The sequence below is a fragment of the Centroberyx gerrardi genome, chromosome 18, assembly GCF_048128805.1.
Source record: "Centroberyx gerrardi isolate f3 chromosome 18, fCenGer3.hap1.cur.20231027, whole genome shotgun sequence".
NCBI classification, from domain to species: domain Eukaryota; kingdom Metazoa; phylum Chordata; class Actinopteri; order Beryciformes; family Berycidae; genus Centroberyx; species Centroberyx gerrardi.
In genome coordinates, this window is record NC_136014.1 from 16,469,410 (window position 1) to 16,493,009 (window position 23,600).

At 42.8% G+C, this 23,600-nt stretch overlaps 1 protein-coding gene across 1 annotated transcript in view; it reads left to right on the plus strand.

The window, feature by feature from the left end:
- Window positions 1–23,600, plus strand: part of LOC139915419 (MAM domain-containing glycosylphosphatidylinositol anchor protein 2) — a 143,447-nt gene that overhangs the window by 94,533 nt on the left and 25,314 nt on the right. The window contains exons 9-10 of the mRNA XM_071904051.2: window positions 7,183–7,476; window positions 16,169–16,441. Coding sequence (XP_071760152.1) covers window positions 7,183–7,476; window positions 16,169–16,441 — 567 coding nt within the window. The remainder of the gene's footprint in view (window positions 1–7,182; window positions 7,477–16,168; window positions 16,442–23,600) is intronic.

Genomic DNA, 23,600 nt, shown 5'->3' on the forward strand with positions numbered 1-23,600 from the left:
CCTTGCCATATGCCTGCGGCCTGTTTTGGGGTGAATAAGCCCTGCTTTTGTTCCTCTGCCTGTTCTCCTGAAGGGGGAAAGCCCGAGCAGCAATTAGAAGTCTTAATAAAAGCATTTAGAGGAGATTACGCTGCAGGTCTGCCAGGGTTTCGTGCTGGGGAAGTAGTTGGAAAGAGATTGAGCCTAAAGTGTCTCCAGTCTGAACACTTTGGAGCTCTCTGGCTGTCCCAGCATTGGCTCCAGCTCCCAAATCCAAACCCAGGCTTAGCCCCAGCCCACAGTGCGTCTTTATAAAAGGGAATATTTATTATCTTCCATTCTTTCAACTTTTGATGAACACAGCTTTCAACAGCTTTCATGATTTCTCCCTTTTGCAAAACAGCACTAATATTTACAATTATGGCACACTCATTAAATAAGCAACTTCTTTTCTCGTTGGGGCTCCCAGAGATTGCAAGGCTAATGCTTATTTATGAGCGTGGTCTGCAAACGAGGACACAGAGCTCCCCTTCAGATACTGTCAGTATTAAGAACCACAAGACGCAGGAACTGTTGAGGAGAGTTAAAAGTGTAAAACATAACACAACCCATAAACTTCTAACAGGGATTAGCCGATTAATCTTCTCATTAGCCTTTATGTTAAATGTGTGTTTAGTGGGTGTGTCTCCCTGGATTCTTGTTAGATAATGTGATTATTGCCATCCTATGGCTCTGATTTTGAAATCTTATTTGGCCTCAGAATGGAAGCGCCATTGGGGCCGTCTTAGAGATACATTTTTAATAGCATGTAGAGTTATTACGGATGGAGTTTTGACAGTAAAAGCTAGCGGTCAACACTGAACATTTGAACATTTGAGCTGTTACCAGCTCATCGCACTTATCATCATAACTATATTTTTTATCGTAATATCCTGCTATACTTAGGTTCAAGAAAACTGAACTACAGTCAATTTATTTTCATCTGTAGACATCTGCTTCCCTTAGACATCAATTATAAAAACACTGTGATAGTGTTGAGAATGGTCTCAGTTTCTTAACAGCAACAAACTACAGTTTAGTTTCAACACATGGCAGTAAATCATCCTCAGTCTAATTGATTAGCAGAAATAAGTGTTAGTATTGAAAGTCACCTCTCTCGATAATCATCTCTTGATAAGATGAATCTTATCATGATAATTCCCTCAATTAGCATCCCACTCACACCTTAAACTCTGGCACCGCCCAGTGCATCTGTCAATCTAAAGAATCACTGCAGTTAATAAATTAAGCAAATCAATTAAGTGCTCAGTTGATTAAAAAAAACAACAATGAGCTGGTTTAATAAACACCACCTACACCTTCCTTTTTTTCTGAAATGAATTTGAGTCATGTAAAGCTCGGAGCAGGCCTGCCCGTCTCTGTCTATCCTCATTTTAAGTGTCCCACTGTCTGTTTGACTGTGATTTGTCGTGAGTTTCCATCATCTGAGCGACTGTGCCGCATGTGACTCTGTAATAGGGATGGCATAACCGCTGGCTGTTGACTGTGCTGATGTGCTTCCTTCAGCAGTGAATTCACTGACCCTGATAAAGAGGAACCTGGTCGGCATCCTGACTCACCTACAGGGTGCAGGGGGTCAACTGTTTGGTCGCTATTGGTGGAGACAAGTTGTTTCCCAGTTTCTTTCTGGTGTCGTGTTAGGACATGCAGGGTTTTCATAAAATGTGTCTCTTTGTTAATGTTTGTGATATGTTCATCATTTTTCACTGCTCTTTTTCCATTTTATTTAGACAGTGGGACATCTAGCCCCAAAACTAGTTGAGTGCACTTTGAGTGCTTCAAAAAACAGCTATTTCATCCTGAAAGCAGTGCATCTAGTTTTTAGTTTTTCAGGTGTCTGGTCATCAAATGTACGTCAAATAATTCAAGTATGTGAAACCAGATTCAGCTATCTGCATTTGCAGGTTTGGGGAAATCAAAAGGCAGTAAGCAGTGGTGCAGTGGTAGTTGAGACGGTAGGTAAACTGTGACCAGAAAAGAAGTGTACCTTAACCTCACCATAATTTAATGGTAATAAGGCAAAATAATGCATGTATTACGCCCAGTGTACCTGCATTTAGCCTTGACTGTACCACTGGTTAGTCACCCTATGTGGGAGTGGGTGTGTACAAAATGGTGGTCAATTAAAACCCTTATCCAACTGGGAAAATCTGAGCGGGAAAAGTGAATAAGGAACACTCTGCCCTCCCTCATCAACTACTGTGAGCAAAGCACTTAACCGCGGTTGCTAGTGAAAGAAGTGGTTGTACTGGGCAGCTCCCAGGTGTGAAAGGTGCGTAAGTGTGTGGCTGTAAACAACATTGCTGAGAAAGAGCATGCATGCCTTCCATGGATAAATAAATGATAAAAAACAGAAGAGTGACATTATAGCACCATGGCCGAGGATCAAACTGCAGCCCATGAGAGCATTGGGATTGAAAGCCTGCTATTCTACAGTGGGAGCCATGTGATTTCACTAGGGGCTTGTGTGATTGATCACAAGATAAGTTATATCATCTCAGGGGAAGAGGCATAGAGCTCAAACACACACACACACACAGGCCACATGACAAAGACACACAACTAATAGGCATCCCAACTCCCCTTTGGTACAATATGCCACTGTGCGCCTTGTCCCTCTGGTCAGTAGTGTGCCACTGCAGTCTATCACCGCACTAAGCCCATTTTAACACATCTCTAGATATTTATGTCACTACAGCACCTTAGGGTATAAATGCAGCTCACACACACACACACACACACAAACCGCCACAGTGGGCCTAGGGGACTCCTCACTCTGTCCCCAGAGGTTCGGGACTCAGAGGAGCAGAGAGCCCTGTCACATTGTGACCAACTCATTGGCCTCAAGCTGTCTAAACACACACACACACACACACACACACACATACACACACAGCGCAGGAGTTGCAGGAGTAGAGAGCGCTACGTTGCCATGGTGACAGGGAGTGATGTCACAGCACTCACCCGAAAAGGGGGCAGCAGGAATGTTGTTTATTCTCAAAGACGGCCGCGCTCACCACTCTGGCTCCCGTCGCTGTACGAAAATGCAAAGTGCCAGATATTTCCACATTTTGCAGTCAGCTCACATTGCGCTGTGTCTGTTGTGGTGCTGATGGATCCTGCTGAAAGGCTCCAGCAATCAGCCTCTAGACTTGGAGAATCATTCCAGCTGAGGCCCCAGAGACGTGCAGCGTTTCTGAGGCCAAACAAGGAGGTCCGGTCCTGCATGGACGAGTTGTGGGGGTCTGTGGGGAAATCTAGGCCCACAAAGTACACAAACACATACTCCTTAGGAGGCATAAATATAAACAGACACACACACACATACACACATACACACACACACACACACACACACATAGTTTTGGGTCAACATCAACAACAAAACCAAGGGGCATCCTGATGAGGCATTGAGGCAAGATCACAGCATGGTGTCACCCGTGGGCGAGAGCAGACACACTCAGATACACACACGCACACACACACACACACACACATACACAGGCACAGGCACATGCACACACAACAAGACGCAAAAGCACATAAACACACACTCACATATGCACACAGTGGGCATGCCCTGCAGGCATCACTGGCATTTAGATGGCTTTGGCACAATGAGAGCACAGTCAAGACCAGGAGCAGGCTCTCTGCCACACTGAGCATCTCAGTGGTCAGTCTCACACACAGGGAGAGAGTGTTCACTTGGAAAGAGAGGCGGAGAGGAAGAACGAGAGGCAGAGAGTGAGGAAGAGAGCGAGATGTGCATGTGTGTGTGCGGCATGTATGCCTGTTTGCGTTTCCATGATGGTGCGGCGAAAGACAATGGCAGCTGATAGCCAGTTTTTGTGCTGCCAAACTCAATACGCAGACAGCTGTAATTGCCTGCCTGATCTAGGCTGTGGAGAGGCCAGGTGTAATGATGGCAACTCAGTGAATACGCCTCACCTCCACTCACTAATGGATGCTCACTGCCCCCCGCTCCTTATCCCAGTGCTGTCAATTCACTATTTCACTGTTTGGACCCAAGGAAACATTCAGAGAAGTGGAGAAAATATGCTGTGGAAAGAAATATGTCAGCTCTTGACACCTGGCTGGCTCAGTGGAGACATTGTGCGAATACCAATCAGCAGGAGTATGAGTATGAAATGAGCGTCCATTTTCATTGTCTTTGCGGATATCATTTTTGCTGCTCTTTTGGGATTCTCACAGCATTGCCAGGCCTTATAATTGAACGACCAGCCTTCATTATCACCTGCTAATGACACCAGTGGCTTTACACCTTAAGTACCCCAAATGCTTAATTAATAGATATGTGTAAATGTTGGATTAGCTGATGAGCTGCCATAGATGAGGCCTATAGTGGCTTAATTTACAAACTAATCACCTTCTTATTACCATAATACAATCATGAATCAGTATTTACAATATGGAATTACGGTTGGTTTGATTTTTGGTTTGCCAGATGTTTTTACAAGGCTTTTGTTTTTATTTATCTCACCTGCACAATTTATTTTTTCTATGTTCTTGCTGTATTTGGAAGGCTTTGTGCAAATAAATAATGTCTAAACTCTACAGTATACAGAGATGGAGGGTTTTGTGGCATGGTATGCTGTGCGCCATTCTCATCTTTTATTCAATTTTGAGACTTATGCTTAGTCCTTCATGGATATTCATTTCCTCTGTGCATAACCTAGGGGTCAACAAATAGCAAAGTTTACCATGGGACTATGAGTTAGCATTTTCATTTTAGAGTATGTGATTTAGGGCGACCTCAGAGCGAGGGCTGCATCTCAAACTCATCGTTGTGTCTAAAAGAACAGCCTGATTCATCCATGATTCACATGCAATTTCACATAGCTCAAGCATTTTGAGTGGGCTGGTACTTCTTGACTCACTTTGAGGAGGAAAGAAATAACTGACAGTCACAGCATTGAGACGGCAGTAGTGGGATAGATACCTCTCAACCAAACATCAAATAGACAGAAACGGGGTCACAAGAAATATGGCTGGACTCCGTCTCTTTTTTTTTTTGGAGATTGCTAGCGATTTCATCATTATGAAAACTTCAGTGTGGCTTGAGTTCATTCCAGTTGCAACATCGTTTGGGCTGAATGACAGTGATTCGAAGATCATCAGGGAAACAGGGCACGGTTTCATCATTGTTGAGAAGATTTTCACTTCTCCACTAGCTGGCTGTGAACTGTTTTGGGAGCAGTGCTACAAAACAGTCTGGGGGTCTGTTGTTTGTTTGGACTTACACAGAAATACATGAGCACACGTGCACACACACATTCTCACACACACATAAACAGCACTCTAGGAGCCTGTGTATTTTGCCAGGTTTGCTAATTAAACAAATTTACTTGGCCAGCACCCTTGATGAGGAACCAGACTGCCTGGTCCAACCTGCTAGATTTCCTGCTTTCCAACCTCAGCACAGACACACACACACATGCTCTCACTCTCTCTCTCTCTCTCCTCCCCTCTCTCTCTCTCGCTCTCTCACACACACACACACACACACACACACACACAGGCACACACGCACTCAAGGAAACCTGTACATGGAAATTTGTCCAGTAATTCAGCACTTCTTTTATTATTCATTGTTCATTTTAAGCCAGCCTCTGAAACTTCTGTTAAATCATGGCAAAATATTTATAGGGGTATATTTTGTTCTGTGGCCTGGAATAATGGTATATCACCTTTGGGAGGGTTTTGTACTAAATGCTCTCAATTGCATGACACTGTGGATTAGACTGAGGAGCAGCGTGAGGAAGAGGAGGGTAGAGAAGGGTAAAGATTTAGAGGATGTGGTGAAGATGATGGTAATGATAATAGTGGTAGTGATGATGATGATTATTAGGACCGTCGAAATTATGGTGGTGCTGATAATCGTGATTAGTGGTGAGAATGTGATGATCGCGATGATGATGAAGATGATGATAACGTGATGATGATGATGACAATAACGGTGGTGGTGGTGTTGATGATGATGATGGTAATGATGATGATGAAGATGGTAGTGATGATGATGATGGTAACGAAGATGATGGTGGTGGTGGTGGTGATGATGCCGATGATGATGATGAAGATGATAACGATGATGATGGTGGTGGTGGTGATGATGATGGTAATGATGATGATGATGATGACAATGATGACGGTGATGATGATGATAACGATGATGATGATGATGATGATGATGATGATGACAATGATGATGGTGATGATGATGATAACGATGATGATGATGATGAAGATGATAACGATGATGATGGTGGTGGTGGTGGTGATGGTGATGATGATGGTAATGATGACGATGATGATGAAAATGATGATGGTGATGATGATGATAACGATGATGATAACGATGACGATGATTATTATTATCATTATAATGGTGATAATGATAACAATGACAATGACAATCAATATGTGATGATGATGATAATAATATCATGATGTTGTTGATGATGATGATGTTGATGATGATGATGATGATGATGATGATGATGATGATGGTGGTGGTGGTGGTGGTGACTGGGATGGTGGTGATGACAGTATTGATTCTAATAAAGATGATGGTATTCTTGACTAAGAAGGCTAATACAGTACCGAGTGCCCTAATTTGATTCTTCAGCAGTTGTACCTTTTCTAGTTTTTTAGGCAGAAGTAGGATTTGTAAAAAAATATATAAAAAAATCTAGTATTTGCTTGTAGAAATATCAACAGCTCCTCTCCAGTGGATTTCGTCCCATTGATCATTCTCTGTGACCATTAAAGTCATGAAGTGTACTTGCTTGTCAGCTCTTCATTGCATCGCTCATTGTTTGCCATTGCTTGATTACATTTAACTCCGCCACTGCTGACCACCATGATGGTTTTATTTTACCTACATGCTCAGACAGTCCAATCCTAGCCGCTAGCCATTGTCGCTGCAAATATCCGCATGATCCTTCCATACAAGCTGTGTATGTGTGGCTGAGCCTCAGCTTCATTGCCATTGCAACTTGGATGCTCATTCGCTTCCCCCATACCTTCCACGCCACCTCCCCCCAGTCGACCATTTCCTCTTACCCCGCCCGCTGACTTTCTAGAGCCCCATATCAGTCCCTCCTCTGTTTTTCTCTTTCTTAGTTCCCCCCAACCTGACAGTCCCCCGGGGCAAGTCCCCCCTGGTGGCACGCGAGGGTGAGACGGTGGAGCTGGAGTGCCTTGTTTCAGGGAAGCCCAAGCCCATCATCCTGTGGTCGCGAGCCGATAAGGAGGCGCCCATGCCGGACGGCAGCATGCAGATGGAGAGCTACGATGGCGTGCTGCGTATTGTTAATGTATCCAGGGAGATGACGGGCTCCTACCGCTGCCAGACCAGTCAGTATAACGGCTTCAACGTGAAGCCCCGCGAGGCCGTGGTGGAGCTGATCGTACAGTGTGAGTAGGCGGAGTGGGGGTATTTTTGTGTGTATGTATCTATGCCCATGTCTTACTGTGTGTGTGTGTGTGCGTGTGCGTGCGTGTGCGTGTGCGTGCATGTTGTAGTGCTGTGGCATAACAAGTAGTGGTGTTATATTGTGTGCATCTGTGTTGAGTATGTTTGAACATGATTACACGCTTTTGTCTCTGCCATGTATTTCCTTTGTATGCCATGTAATTAATCTTTATGTGTACTAGTCCAGTGTGACCAAAACTGAACATTCCCCCATTTCTCTCCCTCCACGCCCATCCAATTTTCTTTTGAAGGTTTTAAAATTAGTCCAATCCCTTGTTGCCCCCAGCCAGGTCTGTAGGATGCAGAGGAAACGGCCCCTGTCCCACCTCTTACATTAGGGGAAGGCCTACAGCTGCTGAGAGTGAACTAAGCCAAACATTAACAAAGGCGCAAAGCTCTACACTGGCATCCCCACTTGTTAGGGCCTGTCTGTGTGTTTGTGTGTGTGTGTGTGTGTGTGTGTGTGTGTGTCAGAGAAGGGCTGAACACTGTGCCATATCCCCAGGCCTTAGACCCCCCGCCACTGCCTCTCATTGTAAAAACCCATTCCCTCCTTAAGATGTGACATTCAAAGATGGCTTAACGGCTAATTAGCGAGCGGCTAATTTATTCCCGCTAGTATTCATTTTGTATTCATTTATGTAGATTTGAATGGAATATTTAAAATGAACGACGGGGACTCAAAGCGGTGTCACTCATTCAAGGGCCGGGGATGTTTCTCAGCGGAAAAAAGAATGGGAGATGGAAAGGAGGGAAATTAAAGCAATCCATGTATGGTGCTGGCTGAATGCTTACCATTCTCTGGCAAGTGATTATAGGAAATAGGAAATTTGATTCTCATAGCTATGAACTGAGATTGGGCTATTGTCACTGATGCTTTAAAGTTTTCACGGCTCAAGCCCCATTGTTTTTCCACATGGCCTACTTAGTTAGTTAAGCCATACATTCTTCCATCTAAACTCCCGTATTTGCTCCCTAATCCAGAAGGAACCTGTGCAGTAGCACGCCACTCGTTAGAATATTTAAATACTTTGTAATGCATTGCAATTAACATCCTCTACAGTGCCTGCCATTTTAAGTGTCTCATTATGAATCTCATTTCAAGAGGACTTATTTAATGCCAAACATGTATAGCCATATGACTGCAGAAAAATATCCAGCAACCTTTAATGTGGCAAATAAAGTGTGAGCAATAAAAAAGAATAATTGCAGCAACTCAACCAAGGTTTTGATTCGAGATGAACTTGACACACCCCCTACCCGAGCTTTGATTGAAGAGGAAGTAGGGTGGACCCCGTTCTCGCCGACAAGGGATAGGACATAATTTCCCCCTCAATTCTTTCGTGCTGTATTGTACTCTTTGCTATGGCCATCACGTTTGAGCTAAGCCGTTAATGACTGCACTGTGTTCGGAGAATTAATGAAGTTTTGATGTGCTTTGAAGAAGACTGTGTTGAATTTTGGCTGAATTGATTGTGATTATGCCGTGATGACAGCCCATATCAAAGGTTAGCGGCTTTGCCACGCACCGATGCTGACACCAAAGAGTAAACAAAGGATTTAGTCTCTAAGATGCCCTTCATTAATTAGCGACACTGTGTGGATCCTCGCTCTCGTGCAAGGAGGGTGTGGTGGGATAGAAATTGTTGCAAAATGAAAAGAACAAGAATGGTGTTAATAGCCTCTTTTCCACAGCAGAGCCAAGCTCAAACCCAAGATCAAACTTTTTCACACTTTTTTTTTTAACTATAGCATGGCCGACAAATTATCTCTGCTGGCAACAAGGCAAAAAACATGCATGTTGCTTTGGAGGAAATGAGGTAACACATAATGTGTCCCAGTTGGCCCTGTAATGAAGCCCAGGCTAATGGGAACTCCTACAGTAGAAGCATTGATAATGTCAGCGTGATGAGCTGCTACTGTATATTCACGCTACATCCTCATGTTGAACATTACCCCATCCTCTACATTTTAACAACTCTGGTTTTACAGTGTCTATTGCAAACAGTATATGCCCAATAAGGACTCAACTTGTAACATCTAGATCCCCCGTTATGACCCTCCTCTGTTTTAGAGGGGGGGAAGAATGGATGGTGTTCCCTTTCCCTCTGTTCCCTCTCAGCAGAGAGCAATTTACTTGCACAAGCAGCAATAGGTCACTCTGATCCCGCCTGCCTTTGGAAAGCAGCAGGGCCACTCGTATTCTATGCATTATTTGTCTCAGGGCAGCACAATTAGAGTGGGGGGAAAAAAGCAAATAAGATAACCAGCAATTACTAACACAGTGCCTGTCCAGAAGCTTTTTAGCGACCCTTTACAATCAATCAGCATTAACGAAAATAGCTTTTTTTTTTTTTCTTTCCTGCTTTTGCATAAAGCATAGCACAAACTTATCGGGAAATCCAATACAAATAAAACCAAGATGAAGGGCTTTAACAGGGTCTTACCCATAAAATAGGATTTGTGTGTGGATTGTGTGTTTTGCTCCTCATAGAAGATTAAAAAAAATAAAATGTTCTCTAGCCTTGTTGGTAAACAGGAGTCTTCCTCAGAAATAAAAAACTATTAACTTTTAACTGTTTCATAAATTCAAAAAAGCAATGTATGTAAAAGGTTAGGCATGAAACACAAACATTGATAATAAATTGTTTCACTCTATATAGAATCAACAACTGTCCCATTCTCCAGTATGAAATGACTATAAATACAGATGGCCTGCAGCTGAATGTACACTGAATACTAAAACTCCAAAGCCCAGGGTATTACATTCATTACATACTTTCAAACTGCCCCAGTTAAATCCAAAATGATACAGCAATAGCTGAAAAACACCCCTTTAAGTTTTAAGTCTATTTTCATGGTTAGCAAAAAGTCCTAAAACTAGGGTGTTATAAAAGGCATAATTCTCAGCCCAGAGGAGGTGCAACAACCTTTGAATGACCCTCGCTCAAAGCAGAGGTCGTTCTCACGGGCGTCTTCGGACCAGAATTCACTCCCTTGACATCCAGACAGGAAAGGTCATCTCCCATCATGCACTGCTGCTGCTTTCCCCTGTCTCCATGACAATGGATAAGGGTCACTTGCAGGGAGTGACTGTTGTTAGTGACACTCAGATGGAGATTACAGGCCTCAGGAGGCAAGGAGGGGGAGACTGTGAATACAGGCCCTCAGGTGAAAGACACATGCCACCAAACCTATTCCTTTTATCAGATAGATTTGTCATGACATGTGGTTGCATCATAGGATGACACACACACACACACACACACACACACACACACACACACACACACACACACACACACACATACATATATAGGAGGGCGCAGTGAAGCACATGGATGCAAACCTGATCTTTTTGTTTCTTCCTTTCAGCACGGTTTATTCTGAGTATGTGGGTATTTCTTAATATAGGCTATTTTAACGAAGCCCCTATCTTGCAGTACAGTTCTTGACTTCATACACCACTTTCATCTTATCTTTCAACATATAATGAAGAGAGATATTAGGGCTTTGGTACTGATAAATCAATCATTCTGTCTTCATAGTTATTAATAGCTTGGCATCAAAGCCCATATTCAAATCGAATAAAAACACAAATGATCAGGAACTGTAGGCTACTCCAGGTGAAGTATTTCAGTTGTTAAGTTGCCTTGACAAATCCTGAGTGTAAATAAGGGAAAATGTCTGCCATCTGTACACATGCATGTATGTTGTTGATTCTGCTGATGCTTTTGCCAAATACCTAGACCTTTGCTAATGTTCCTCAGACATTCACTTCTCTTTCCTTTATTAACCAATTTCAGCCCTACTTTTGTTGTTTTTCCTCCATATGCCTTTCTGTATATCCCCTCCCTCTTTCTCTTGGCCTGTCTCTTGTGTGTAAGAACAAGCCAATCCCTCTGAGATGCTTTTCCCGCCTGCATTTCCAGGTCCCAGCGTGAGCCACCCGCCTTTGGTGGTGAGCCATGTGCAAAGCCGCGTTTAGTAAGTTGATCAAGGGACCGAGGTACAGTCCTCTGAAGCAAAGAGCATTAGAGGCGTGAAGGAACGACTTTGGCAAGTCAACAGCTTTGATATGTAAAAACCTGCATCTGTTGGCTGGCAGAGGCAACGCCAGGAGGAGAGGTAGAGGGAATGAAAGACGCCTGCCTTTAGAATAGTCACTCTAATAGAATTGCAAAGGCCAAATCCCCAGCTGTGAAACCCTAATGTTCTTAGTCAAACTGACTTGGCATGGTCCAGGAGCTTGAGAAAGGGAGTGAAGAAGAAAAAGAGAGAAATGGAAGGGAGTAGAGGAGTAGAGTGGTCTCCTGGCCTAGATACCACTGTCTGTCGGAATGAGAGTTATCAAGCTGTACCTCAGCCCAGATGCACAGGCATCTTTTATCCGTCCCCCTTCTGTTCCTCCTCACATCCTCCATGACACCTGCCTGATGCAACCGTGTGATTGTCCCCCAGAGCGAGGCCCTCACTATCAGACATACATCAAAAAGACACACCAGGATAAAGAGCTGTTGTCTGGACCAAAATAATGAGTAGAATTACACGATTATTGTTTTTAATTAATTTTCCTTTCTGCATCAAGGAAGCCTGCAATGCTGGCCCCCGGGGCCCACTCTAATGTGAATCATATTAGAGTGATTCACATTAGCCTAACGCCAGCCTAACGCCGGCAAATTAATCTTCTACATTACAGCCGGGCTCACACACCACATTTGGGGATGAAATTTTAATAACCTTTTTTTATAGAACAATATTGAATTGATCAGCCACGTCAAATCTGCACCAGGAAAGGTCAGCGAATGTGTAGGTTGTAAACAGTAGCCAGTGCAAGGCCTGAATGGAATAATTCATACACCGGTCAATGACCGAGCTAAAGCTATTAGTGGATCACCAGGCCGCTCCTCACACTGAAGAATGCACATTGATTATCATTAATTGTATATTTAAATTCATAAATTATCCCTAAAAGTTTAATAACAATATGCTAATGTGAACGGTGCTGAAGTTCATTGTTTGATTGCAGCGGTTGTAGTGTGAGGGAAGGAGGGCGCGTTGATGCGGAGCAGCATTCCCCTACATTATTCAACACAGAGACTCATTATAAATCAGTAGAATCAGGGTTATCATTTCATATTCTGTATATATCGGTTTGACTACCTAATGAATGTTATTTCCTCTATCAAGACTCAATATTGAAGCATGTTATGCTACAAAGGTTATTCTCCCACAAGAATGCTTTTGCTTCCGTTCAAAAACAAGGCCTACGTTCATGTACAGCTGCTGAAACCTGTTGTGCCGTCAACGCGAAAAACGTGTGACATGCCAGCGCTGAATGGAGCGCTGGTTCGAAACGGTGTGGAATAGACAATATGTAAATCTCTGCCTCACCGAGGAGGTGTGGAGCTCCAGTGTCACACCCGCTGTCCACTGAGCCATGAGGGAAAACACCCTGAGAGGGAAGAAGAGAGAGAAAGATGAGAGGGGAGAAAGAGAATGAAAGGCTGACCCATGTCGGGAGTTCGGACCGTTTCATCAGGCGTACAGAAGGGATGGACACACACACACACACTCACACACATGCACATGCACATGCAATCGCCCCCTACTGGGCTCACCCTGTTGTATGTCCTTCTCTTGATGCACTCATCCAAAGCGTGTGAAAGAAAAATGAAACCCATTTCGTAAACCAGCCAAGCAATATACCAGAAATGCAGGCGCACGCATGTACACAGACCCCCCTCCCAACACAATCACTCACACACACACACCAACACACATACACACACACACACACATTTCTCCTAGTATACTTGTGTCTTTGCTCCGTCCTCCTCCCTGTAGATGGCAGTGCGTGCGGACCGCGGGGAAAAAGCCTCTGTGCTCCTGAATGTTGTTTTTCTCCACATTACTGTCAAAGTATCCACCGGTGACTGATGATGGATTACATCTCAGCCCGTGCTCAGGCTTTTTCCCTCAACCTGCGACTTACAGCAACCCAACGCCCTAACCGCCCTCGCTGCTACGCTAACCATACAGAGCCGTGCTGAGGGAATATCACTCAGGACCCTCGTCATGTACGCCGGGCAGCTGTTCCGCAGTAGTTGCATGGGGGAATGAGGCATGTGCCCTTGTTTAAAGAATGTTTTGGTTACATAAGAGATTTTTTTTTTCCCATTTGCTGCAGACCCAGCCTCTGTCTTCATTTGTCTTTCTGTGTGAATGGAAATGCACTTACTGCAATTTGGTCTAATGCCACTCAGGGAGGCTGCAGAGCTGGGCTGTGATTCACCGCCTTACACAAACCTACAATTTTAATGTGATAAGTAGAGATTCAGACCCTTCTTTTGGAGTCAGAGACAAGCCATTGGGCTTGGGTAAAAGCCCAGGCAAGGCTCATTTGAAGGAGGAACCGATTGCGGTTTCATTTAGCGGAGATGAAAGGCACTTTCCTCTCCACCCTGTGAACAGCATCAGACTCCAGATGCTCCGCCAAGGTGGAGATGGCAAGCTTTTTTTAAACTTCAGTGCAAACCTCTTGGGACATTTGTGTTTTCGTCCTCTTCTTTTTCATCCAGCGTAAGGTTACTTGTTATTTTCCTTGTTATTATTTCAGCCAATCGTTATCTAATCTAATGGTGTTTCATTAATCATAGAAACTGGTCAGTAAAATCCAGATTTGCGTGTGTTGTGTGACAATTGGCCTGGAGGGCAAGCAAGTAAAATCCCTCTTTGCATTGTTGTCCAATATTATTTCTCATATCATGTGTGCAGCCTTCGTTTCCCTGTTCACCTCTCTGGCCTGGAGCACCTGTCCTGCTCCACAGCCCACCAACACCGGTTGAAGAATAATGGATTACATGTAACAGGATTACAGAAATATGTATTTTTATACCACTACGAAAATGGTAACTGTATCCTGTTAATTACTGTAAAAACATAGTGATCACATTCTACATGTTTTGGAAAAAGGTGCCTCAAAAACATTTAGCCTGTGAGATTATAGATACTATCATTTTACACGTCTTTAAAAAATGTCTAATTATGGTTCTAGATGATATTAAGAGTGTTATCTAATTATATGCTGTAAATTGTAATAAATTGTTCATTTAACTGCATAACGTATCAAGTTTGGAGGCAGAGTAATTGGGTTTTGTTAGTGAGTGTAAGTAATGTAGAGGATTATGTTACAGATTACAGTTTCAATCAGGTAATCAGTGATCTGTAACAGATTACATTTTGAAAGTAGCATCCCCGACCCTGGCTGCAGCTCCCGCCTCTCCTTTATTCTGTCAGGCATATGCTAATTTCAGGCAATTAAGAGGCTCCGTGTCATTCTCTCTCTTCACCCTCTTCTCCTCAGCATTCACTGTTGTTTTTTGAGCCCCGCTGTGACTTTTGTCAAGCGTCTGTATGAGCATGTCAAGAGCAAAGATGCTTAAGATAGGAAATTATTCATAACCATGTGAACGCTTGCACGCACAAGCTTTTAACACATACACATTTTGTGCTCACAACACATACACATTTTGTCACTATACACTCACACCTCTAGCAGCTTATCGCATTAATCTCGCTCATATTAAGCATAGGCTAAATTTGGAAGCACACACATTGTATGTTTCCTGATTTAAGTGGCGGTGGCAGGGCCCGAGTCGCACCGTGGTCACATTCACTCCGAGATGACTGGCTAAATAATTCACCAAGAGGTTGTCTGTATGGGAAGAAGCGAAGCCTGTCGGATCCTCAAATAAGTTATTAATTTTCCATTTTGAAACCTTGAGGTGCACTTCATCATCCTGTTACCAATTTTCCGTGATGCGTGACTGATTCTTTTCAGAACATTGTTCTAGTTTTCAGCAAAATTGATCTTCCTGTGCCTATTGCCGCTCCCTGCAATTGTTTTCCCTCGTCATTCTTCATTTATCACTGAGGTTTATTGACTCTCCAGTGCAGATTATTTATAGTTTGCTTATAGTTTACTCGCACCCCTCTCTCCCTGCCACTCCCACCTACCCCCCGCCCATGTTATTAGCCTGTATTCTCTAACGTTTCCCTCCCTTTAATGTTTCCCCATGCTCTAGATATATGTTGGTTGTCATATAAGAACTAATATTATCTACCCAGATCTGTCCTTCCTAGGTCCTTCCTAGGTCTACTCTGCCCAGAGTCTTTTTCCTCTGCTTTCATACTTTCATGGACAGTGCTTGTTTAAGTTTTTAAATTTTATTAATGTATTCCTCTCATACCTGTAACTCTCAATCTGTCATCTCATCGTTCTTCAAGGCTTAAATATTCTGACTCTCTTTTCTGTCTCCCAGATATTTTTGTGTAAGTATCTCTCCAGGTCATAGACAACCTAGCCAGACCGAGAGGGCGCCTCTTACCTGAATAACTTCTGCCTTGTATAGAAAATCCTGAATACTCAAGTGTGCTCACCTCTCTCTGACTCCTCTCTCTCTCTCTCTCTCTCTCTCTCTCTCTCTCTCTCTCTCTCTCTCTCTCTCTCTCATGCCTTCTTTCTTATTCTGTCTCATTTCCTCTCTGCTGACGTCTTTGACAAACTCTTTTGTCTCCCTCGCAAATGTCAACCGAGCTCGTTTTGAGTCCCTTCCTGTCTCCCGCACTCAGACCCTCCGACGGTGGAGCCGGTGTACATGGAGATGCGTCAGGGCCTGGGCAGGCCCGTGGTGATGACCTGCAGGGTGCTGCGGGCCCACCCGTCCCGCGTGCTGCGCTTCGAGTGGCTGCTGTCCAACCGGCTGCTCCACGCCGGGGCCTTCGCTGACCAGAGAGACGAGACGGAGTACACCATCCGCAGTCTGAACCGGGACGGCTGGGGCGAGTACACCTGCAACGTCATCAACGAGGCCGGAGCAGGCAAATGCACCTTCCAGGTTACAGGTAAAGAGTGCTTGTCAGTGAAACTTTAACATGTTTTTTTATTTGGACTGTTTTTTTTGTCTTTTTTGATGTAGTGTGTGCCTATAGTGTGTAGTAATTATAGTAATGAAATTATAAAGTGACAAACTAGACATGTATCATTTTTCATCTCCAGTTCATACATACAGTACATTAATAGAGTAAAATGTATCTGCTGTTGCGCTTGATGGCGTCGTTTGGCGTTCATTCTTTCAGCAGTTATCTGCATGTCTACAAGGAGTTCTTCAATATGCACTACTGTAATTAGACTGTTCACAGTGTATTTTCTTGGACAGCTGAAATTGGATCTTCAAAAATGTAATAGTGCTTGTCAGATTGCGTGTTTGGGGTGTGCCTGCTGATCCTCTCTGTGTGATGGACAATTGATTGAGGAAGACAAAAATACACTGATAGTCTATAAGATCCTTGTCTGTCCTCGCGGAGCGTATTGCAGGCGAAAATTTAAACCGACAGTTGATGTGAGAAATCAGTTCTCCTGGAGAATACACATTTATTCCCCTCCTGCAATTTTTTTTATTTTTTATTTTTTTTAGATTGCCACTGCTTTTCCACCAGGAGCAGCAAGTGTCCATCTCCTAGTTGGTTTTTTATGACAGGACCAAATTAGTTTGGCCGTATTGAGTGACCGCAGGAAACCTGGCCAAGGTTTCAATCTCCTAGACCTCCCATTAGAGAGAGGAGCTGCAGGGTCAGAGGAGGAGTATTTGTCACTTTGATCCTCTGCCACTTAAGTTGCTCTCCTCTCTGATACTGTCTATTTCTCTCTGTCTGTCCCTGTCCTCTAAATCTTTGCTTTGCTCCTTTCTCTCTGTCTCTCTATTTCTTTATCCTCCTCTCTGTCTTTCCCTGTTTTTTTTTTCTCATTTTGCTTCTTTCTCATTTCCTATGACTCTCTCTTCCTCCCTCCCTCTCTCCAGTATGCCTGGAGAGAGATGGACACCCCCTCCTGTGTGTGTCATAAATCAGTCCTCCCTGGTGAAACAGGTAGAGCAGAGACAGAAGCAGATAGTCCCCTCCAGCCATTTGTTTTTCTCAACAGGGCTGGGTTTTGCCTGCTATTGCTCACACCCCCCTCCCTCTATCTCTACCTCGCTTCCATCCCTTCCTCCCTTTCATCCTCCATCCCTCCTTCGCTCTCTCTCTCTCCATCACTCCATTTCCTCCCGCCCAATGCTCCAGATTCCCACCATCTGGACTCAGTGGCTGCCAAAGGTATGGAGGCTCTTTTAGTAACCCCCTGAGTGCAGGAGAATGGTGCAGAAAATCCACTTTGGTTCCTCCCATCATCCATGAAATCTGGTGTGCCCCATTCCCTTAACTCAAACTCTTATCCTAAAAGATTTTCATTTTTTTTTGTCCTGAAACGCAATAGCCACAATATGAAATCAGCATGATTCTGTGCTGGCAACAATGATGTGCAAGGGAGCTGACCTGTTTGAACTCAGCAACATAATCTACTGGCGAGACGGTGGATACACATGGCAGATAGCTGCTGTTCTCTATCACTTGTGAACCCACTCCAGGATGAGGCTCATGAAATGTTTGTTTTGGCTCATGTAGTTAGATGGTAGTTCCTTCAGAGAGTGGAGACAGGTGGACGATTGTCTGTGCGTCACCCCCTCCACACACACACACACACACTTTTTTTGGGGTTGGGTTCATGCATAATAAAAACATATCAGTTAGGATTTTTGGCCTGAAGCCACAGTGGGTCGATTAAACTCAAGAATCCAGTCGCTCTGCCATGAGGGAACGCACATGCACACATGCCAGCAGACACACACAAAAACACCCCAAATTCGGGCAGCAGGCCATGCTTAGGGCTACGTAAACACTGTCGCCTCAAAAAGTATATCATGCCACTGTGCGTGCATGTGCATGAGCGCTTCTGTGCCAGGACATGGGGACATCTGCGGAGGGAGTGAGTCGGCTGTAATGGCCAAGTTGGCCATTAACCGATGCCAGGGGATAGACTCCTCAGAGGGAAGTAATCTGTACCACTGAGCTTTGGCAGCGCCGCCCGGTCATGGGGCCCTTGAGTCTCAGCCCTGTTCTTAGGCTGCACTCAAACTCCGCTGCAAAGTTGAAAAAGAAGATGGTTCTCATGCTTCTTTTCTTCCTGGGCTGAATTCAGGTCTGATGCGGTAGTGACTTATGCACAAGCTTGCGAGGAGCGCTGTGTTTCTGTCTGCCCATTCGGCAGTATGTGAGCATTTATGAATCAGTGGTAGTGCAGATGGTGAAGCGTACAGGTCAGGTGAACGAAAACATCTTCATCTGAGTCTTCCATCTTTTTTTAAATTCAAGTATTTCTGCAGGATGTGTGATTTAGGCAATCACACTTGTCCAATCACTGTCAAAAAATTGTCCATCATGTTCAAGAAAAGAAGAATAGGTCATTTAGCGCTGATGGTCTTCCTTCATAACAGCTAAATTGAAGTGAATAGAGGGTGTGAAATGGGAAGAGCGGGTCCACTCAACCCTAACCCCCCCCCCCACACACACACACACACACACACACACACACACACACTCTCTTTATCTCCATTGAAAATCACCAAAACAATACATGGATTTGCTGGAATTCAGAAAGAACCATGACAAGAAAATGACACATAAAACTTCACACAAAGAAGTGGAAAACGTTTTTCCTCATTTCTCTCTTGTGCGTAAATCTGCTTTTTGGCAGTCTCTCTTGAATCCAGTAGCGGCCTTAGCTATGTTTTACCCGTTTCAACTGAAACGAGCTCCACACTCCCAAAGGGCGCCCGACTGACATGCAAGTATTGAATAATTCACCCACTTTTTATATATATATATATATATATATATTGTGGCGAGCTGTGGTTACTTCAATAAAAGATAACGCACCGGACACCATTTCAAAGCTAACAGCCAGCTTTAATTGCAGTTAGAACCAGTTAGCAGTTCAATATTCACAGCAAAACGGTAGGCAGGTCATTTCTTTCACTACGGACATTACTAACGGTGTCAACATGAACTAGTAAATTCTCAAACTATAGCAAATACACATAATTAAAAGAATCTCTATAAGCAATTATTTAGGGTTAAATAATCCTACCAGGCCAACAGTGCATGAATAACAAGCCCTCCAGGCCTGACGTGAGCTGTCCACGGTGCTGAAAGAGCGAAGCGCAATTCATTGTAAACAACAAGTAGTTTCAGACACTTTTCATTCCCAAGCAAAATATGGCATTGCTTTTGTTGTTAATTTAATTTGAGGGAATTGTTTAAGCTGTTTTTATGTCAGCTGATACATAACACATAGGCTTAGTGCTATTCAATGCAGACTAGTAGTTGCCGAGAAGGGCGAGGCTTCTCCTCATTCCAAAGCAAAAATGTCATTGTTTCAGTTTTAAATTGTTTGTTTGAATTGTTTGGATTATTTCTTTGTTGAGCTGTCCATGATGCTGAAAGTGCACATAATGCATTTAAGTTGAAGTCCGAAAATATACCATAATTGATGCAAACCAACTTGAATCCTCGCTTTTTTTTCTCTTTTCTCTTTTATGTTTTTTTTTTTTTTCGCACATTAGCTCTTGAAATGGGCCCCCAGATGCTTAATGCTGCCTCTGCTTGAATCTGAAGCGAAGAATAAGGAAATTCTCAGGGACGCTGTTCAGATGTTCATTGTTTGGATTTTGTGAGTGATTGCTCATGAAAAGAATTCTGATACTGTGTAACAGTGTGCTCACATGGTGCTCCAGTTCCCTTTGTTATTGCAACCACTGTTCTTAATAATGTAGAAATCCCAAGTATATTATGGATCAGAGGTTGGTTGCAAGGAGAGATCTGCAGGATAATTGATTTTTTTTTAGTGGAAAAGACACACACACACACATGCACACACTCCCTCTCACTATCCCACTCTCCCTTTGCAAGACATTTTCTGCATTCAGTCTATTTTAATTATTAATTATTTTATTTCCCTCATTCCCCCTGCATTTGTTTTAGTAATTTCATTTCTGCCGTTGTTGAATTTTCTTGTCATTTCCTTTTTGTCATCCAGTTTCAGTTTTGTTTTTTGTCTTCTTGAGTTCTTGTGTCCAGTTCTTGAGTTTTTGTGTTTCTTTGCTTCTTTTGAGGTGTGTTTTAAATGAGCCCCTTGTTTGTTTGTTTTTTTTAGCAAACCAGCACAATCTAATTTCTTCTCTTCTTTTTGTTTCTATCATTTTTCATATGTTCAAGTAAAAAAATAACAATCTAAACTAAACTCATCTTGCCTTCAAGCCTGAACATTCCTCTAGCTCAGGTGTTTTTAAACCTTATCAGCCTGCGACCGAAATGAGAAATTTTGAAATTCGCCTCGGCAGCCGGGCTTCTTGAAGATGTATTGTTGCTCTTGTCACCCACAACAAGTGCAACCCGTGGCCCATTTTGAGTTCCAAACCACGGTTTTAAGAAACTAAGATACATCCTTTTATATTCTATGCCCCGTTCACCTGGGTCCAACTTCACTCCTGCAGTAAATGAAGGATGATGTTGAATACTTTCCTCAGCTCAAAGAGACAGTCTGACATTGATGGATAGGTAGTAATGACTGACATTACATGGTCAGAGGAAAAAGGCAGCATATGAATAATGATATCAATGATCTGGCTAAAAGTCTGTCAGGCTTGAAGGACAGACACAATCTATTCTGGGTTTTTTTCTGTCCTGTTCTGTCCTTTTCTGTTCTGTTCTGTCATATCCTGTTCTTTTCTGTCCCATTTTGTCCTATCTTGTCCTATTTTGGCCTGTTCTGTTCTGTTCTATTCTATTCAATTCTATTCTATTCTGTTGTGTTGTGTTGTGTTGTGTTGTGTTGTCTTCTCTTCTCTTCTCTTCTCTTCTCTTCTCTTCTCTTCTCTTCTCTTCTCTTCTGTCTACTCTGTTCTGTCCTGTTCTATTCTCATCTCTTCTTTGCTTTTCTGTTCTGTTCTGTTCTGTCTACTCTGTTCTGTTCTCTTCTGTTGTGTTGTGTTGTGTTAAGTTATGTTCTGTTCTGTTCTGTTCTGTTTTGTTCTGTTCTATTCTATTCTATTCTATTCTATTCTATTCTCTTCTCTTTTCTTCTGTTCTGTTCTGTTCTGTCTACTCTGTTCTGTCCTGTTCTATTCTCATCTCTTCTTTGCTTTTCTGTTCTGTTCTGTTCTGTCTACTCTGTTCTGTTCTCTTCTGTTCTGTTGTGTTGTGTTAAGTTTTGTTTTTTTCTGTTCTGTCTGTTCTGTTCTGTTCAATTTATTTTACCATTATATCAATAGCCTATCACCAGATGATTTACTTGAGAACAGCTTCTCATTTGACCAATGGCTGAGGATAACTAAAAAGAAAGTCACAATGATTTAGGACAAACAAAACTCAATCACAATCATTCATTAGAAACCATTCCGTTCTGTTTTGGTTTTTGGTTTTAAGTGAGAGAGGCAGGGGAGGAGGAAGGGAAGGAGGAATTAGTTGAAGAGTTGAAGGGAGGGAGCAAGTGACTGATTACTTGGCCAGGCAATTTCCATTGCTATTACCACTTCTAATGTCTCTAATGCCTTTTTCATATACTGTAGTAAGTTCACTGCTCCTGTGGTTGTTGCTGGAGTCGCCTTGGCCACGTCCATATGTAAACACTGCTTCTGCCACAGTAGCCTACATCACATATCAGCCTAACACCATATAGCGATGCATAGCATATGGTGGACCCAAAATGTTTCTCTGAAGAGGAAACCATATTATGCTCATAAACCCTTAAAAATCAAAAAGGAAGTATGCAAACAAGGTCAACTTTTTGCCTGAAGCATTTTACTGAGCTGTTATGAATCATTGCATTGGTTCTGCTGTTATAAACAGGATTTTAAAAAATCAATTAAGCCTCTGTACTTTATGTTTGATGTCTCCCACCCAGGGTTATCTGTTTCAAGCTGTGTAAGTGGGTTAGGTAATGTGCTTCACCACACATAAGGTATTATTAGAAGTGAGGGCCATTTCACACCATTACATTGTATATTTGAATAATATACAACAGTGCAATAGAAAATTTGTGACAGTAGTTCTGCCTTTGCTGTGAAAGTACTGTGAGCGATTTCCTTTCATAATAATATATTAAATATCTATATCTTTTGAAAGGAAATGTCTCGCTGTACATTCACAGCAAAGGCAGAACTACTGCCACAAATCTACTATTGCACTGTTGTATAGGCTACTATTCAAATATACAATGTAATGGTTTGAAATGGCCTCACTTATAATAATACTTTATGTGTGGGGTAGCACATATTAAAGATATATAAGTTATATAATAGATTAGTATAAAAGAACTCAACTGAGTGAATACTGCGGTTTTGCACGAATGCTTTGTTATAGTATGTTTTCAATTGTTGCTGAAGGCATGACCTGTTTTTCTGCAGGGTTAATGAAGCTTGAGATCAGATGTGGCTCTATAGCATGTTGATATTCAGGAGACTCCTTTCAGTCGTGCGTCCCCAGAGCAGTGTCTGTGTCAGACTCTTCAAAGTCAATTGGTAAAAACATACAACGATAGGAATCCGTTTAATTAACTGTGCCCCCGTTGCTGTAGTGTGAATTACAGCCCCTTCATTTCTATATTAACCTTTATGTATATAATGCACCGAAAACAACTTAACTAGCGGGCTGGCTTATGTAAAATGTAAGTTTGTAAACACAGCTGGCTCCATACAGTAAAACAGCGCTGGTTGAGATGCATCGATGCAGACAGTAATTATCCTCACTGTCTTTTTAGGGCCATACTGTAAGTATTCATTTTATTGCATCAGCAGAAGAACAGTTTGCACCGTGGCTTCTTCAGTAATCGCTGAGCGGTTTGACCTGCAGTGGAGCGCTGATGCCTTTGCAGACGTGACCTTAGGAGATGCCTTTCCTACCTAAACTCAAAGTTGGGACGCTTGCAAGCCACATGACTAATAGCACATTTAAGATCCATTACCAGAGAAGCCACATTGAAACGCATCTTATGGAAATGATAAAAACTCCCATTTAAAAAAAAAACATTGTTTCATTATGGACCCATTATATTTCTCTCAATTCCAGTTTTTTTTTCACTGAATGATTTTATCTGGTTGATGAATGAGTGTCCCTTTCCCCCAGATTA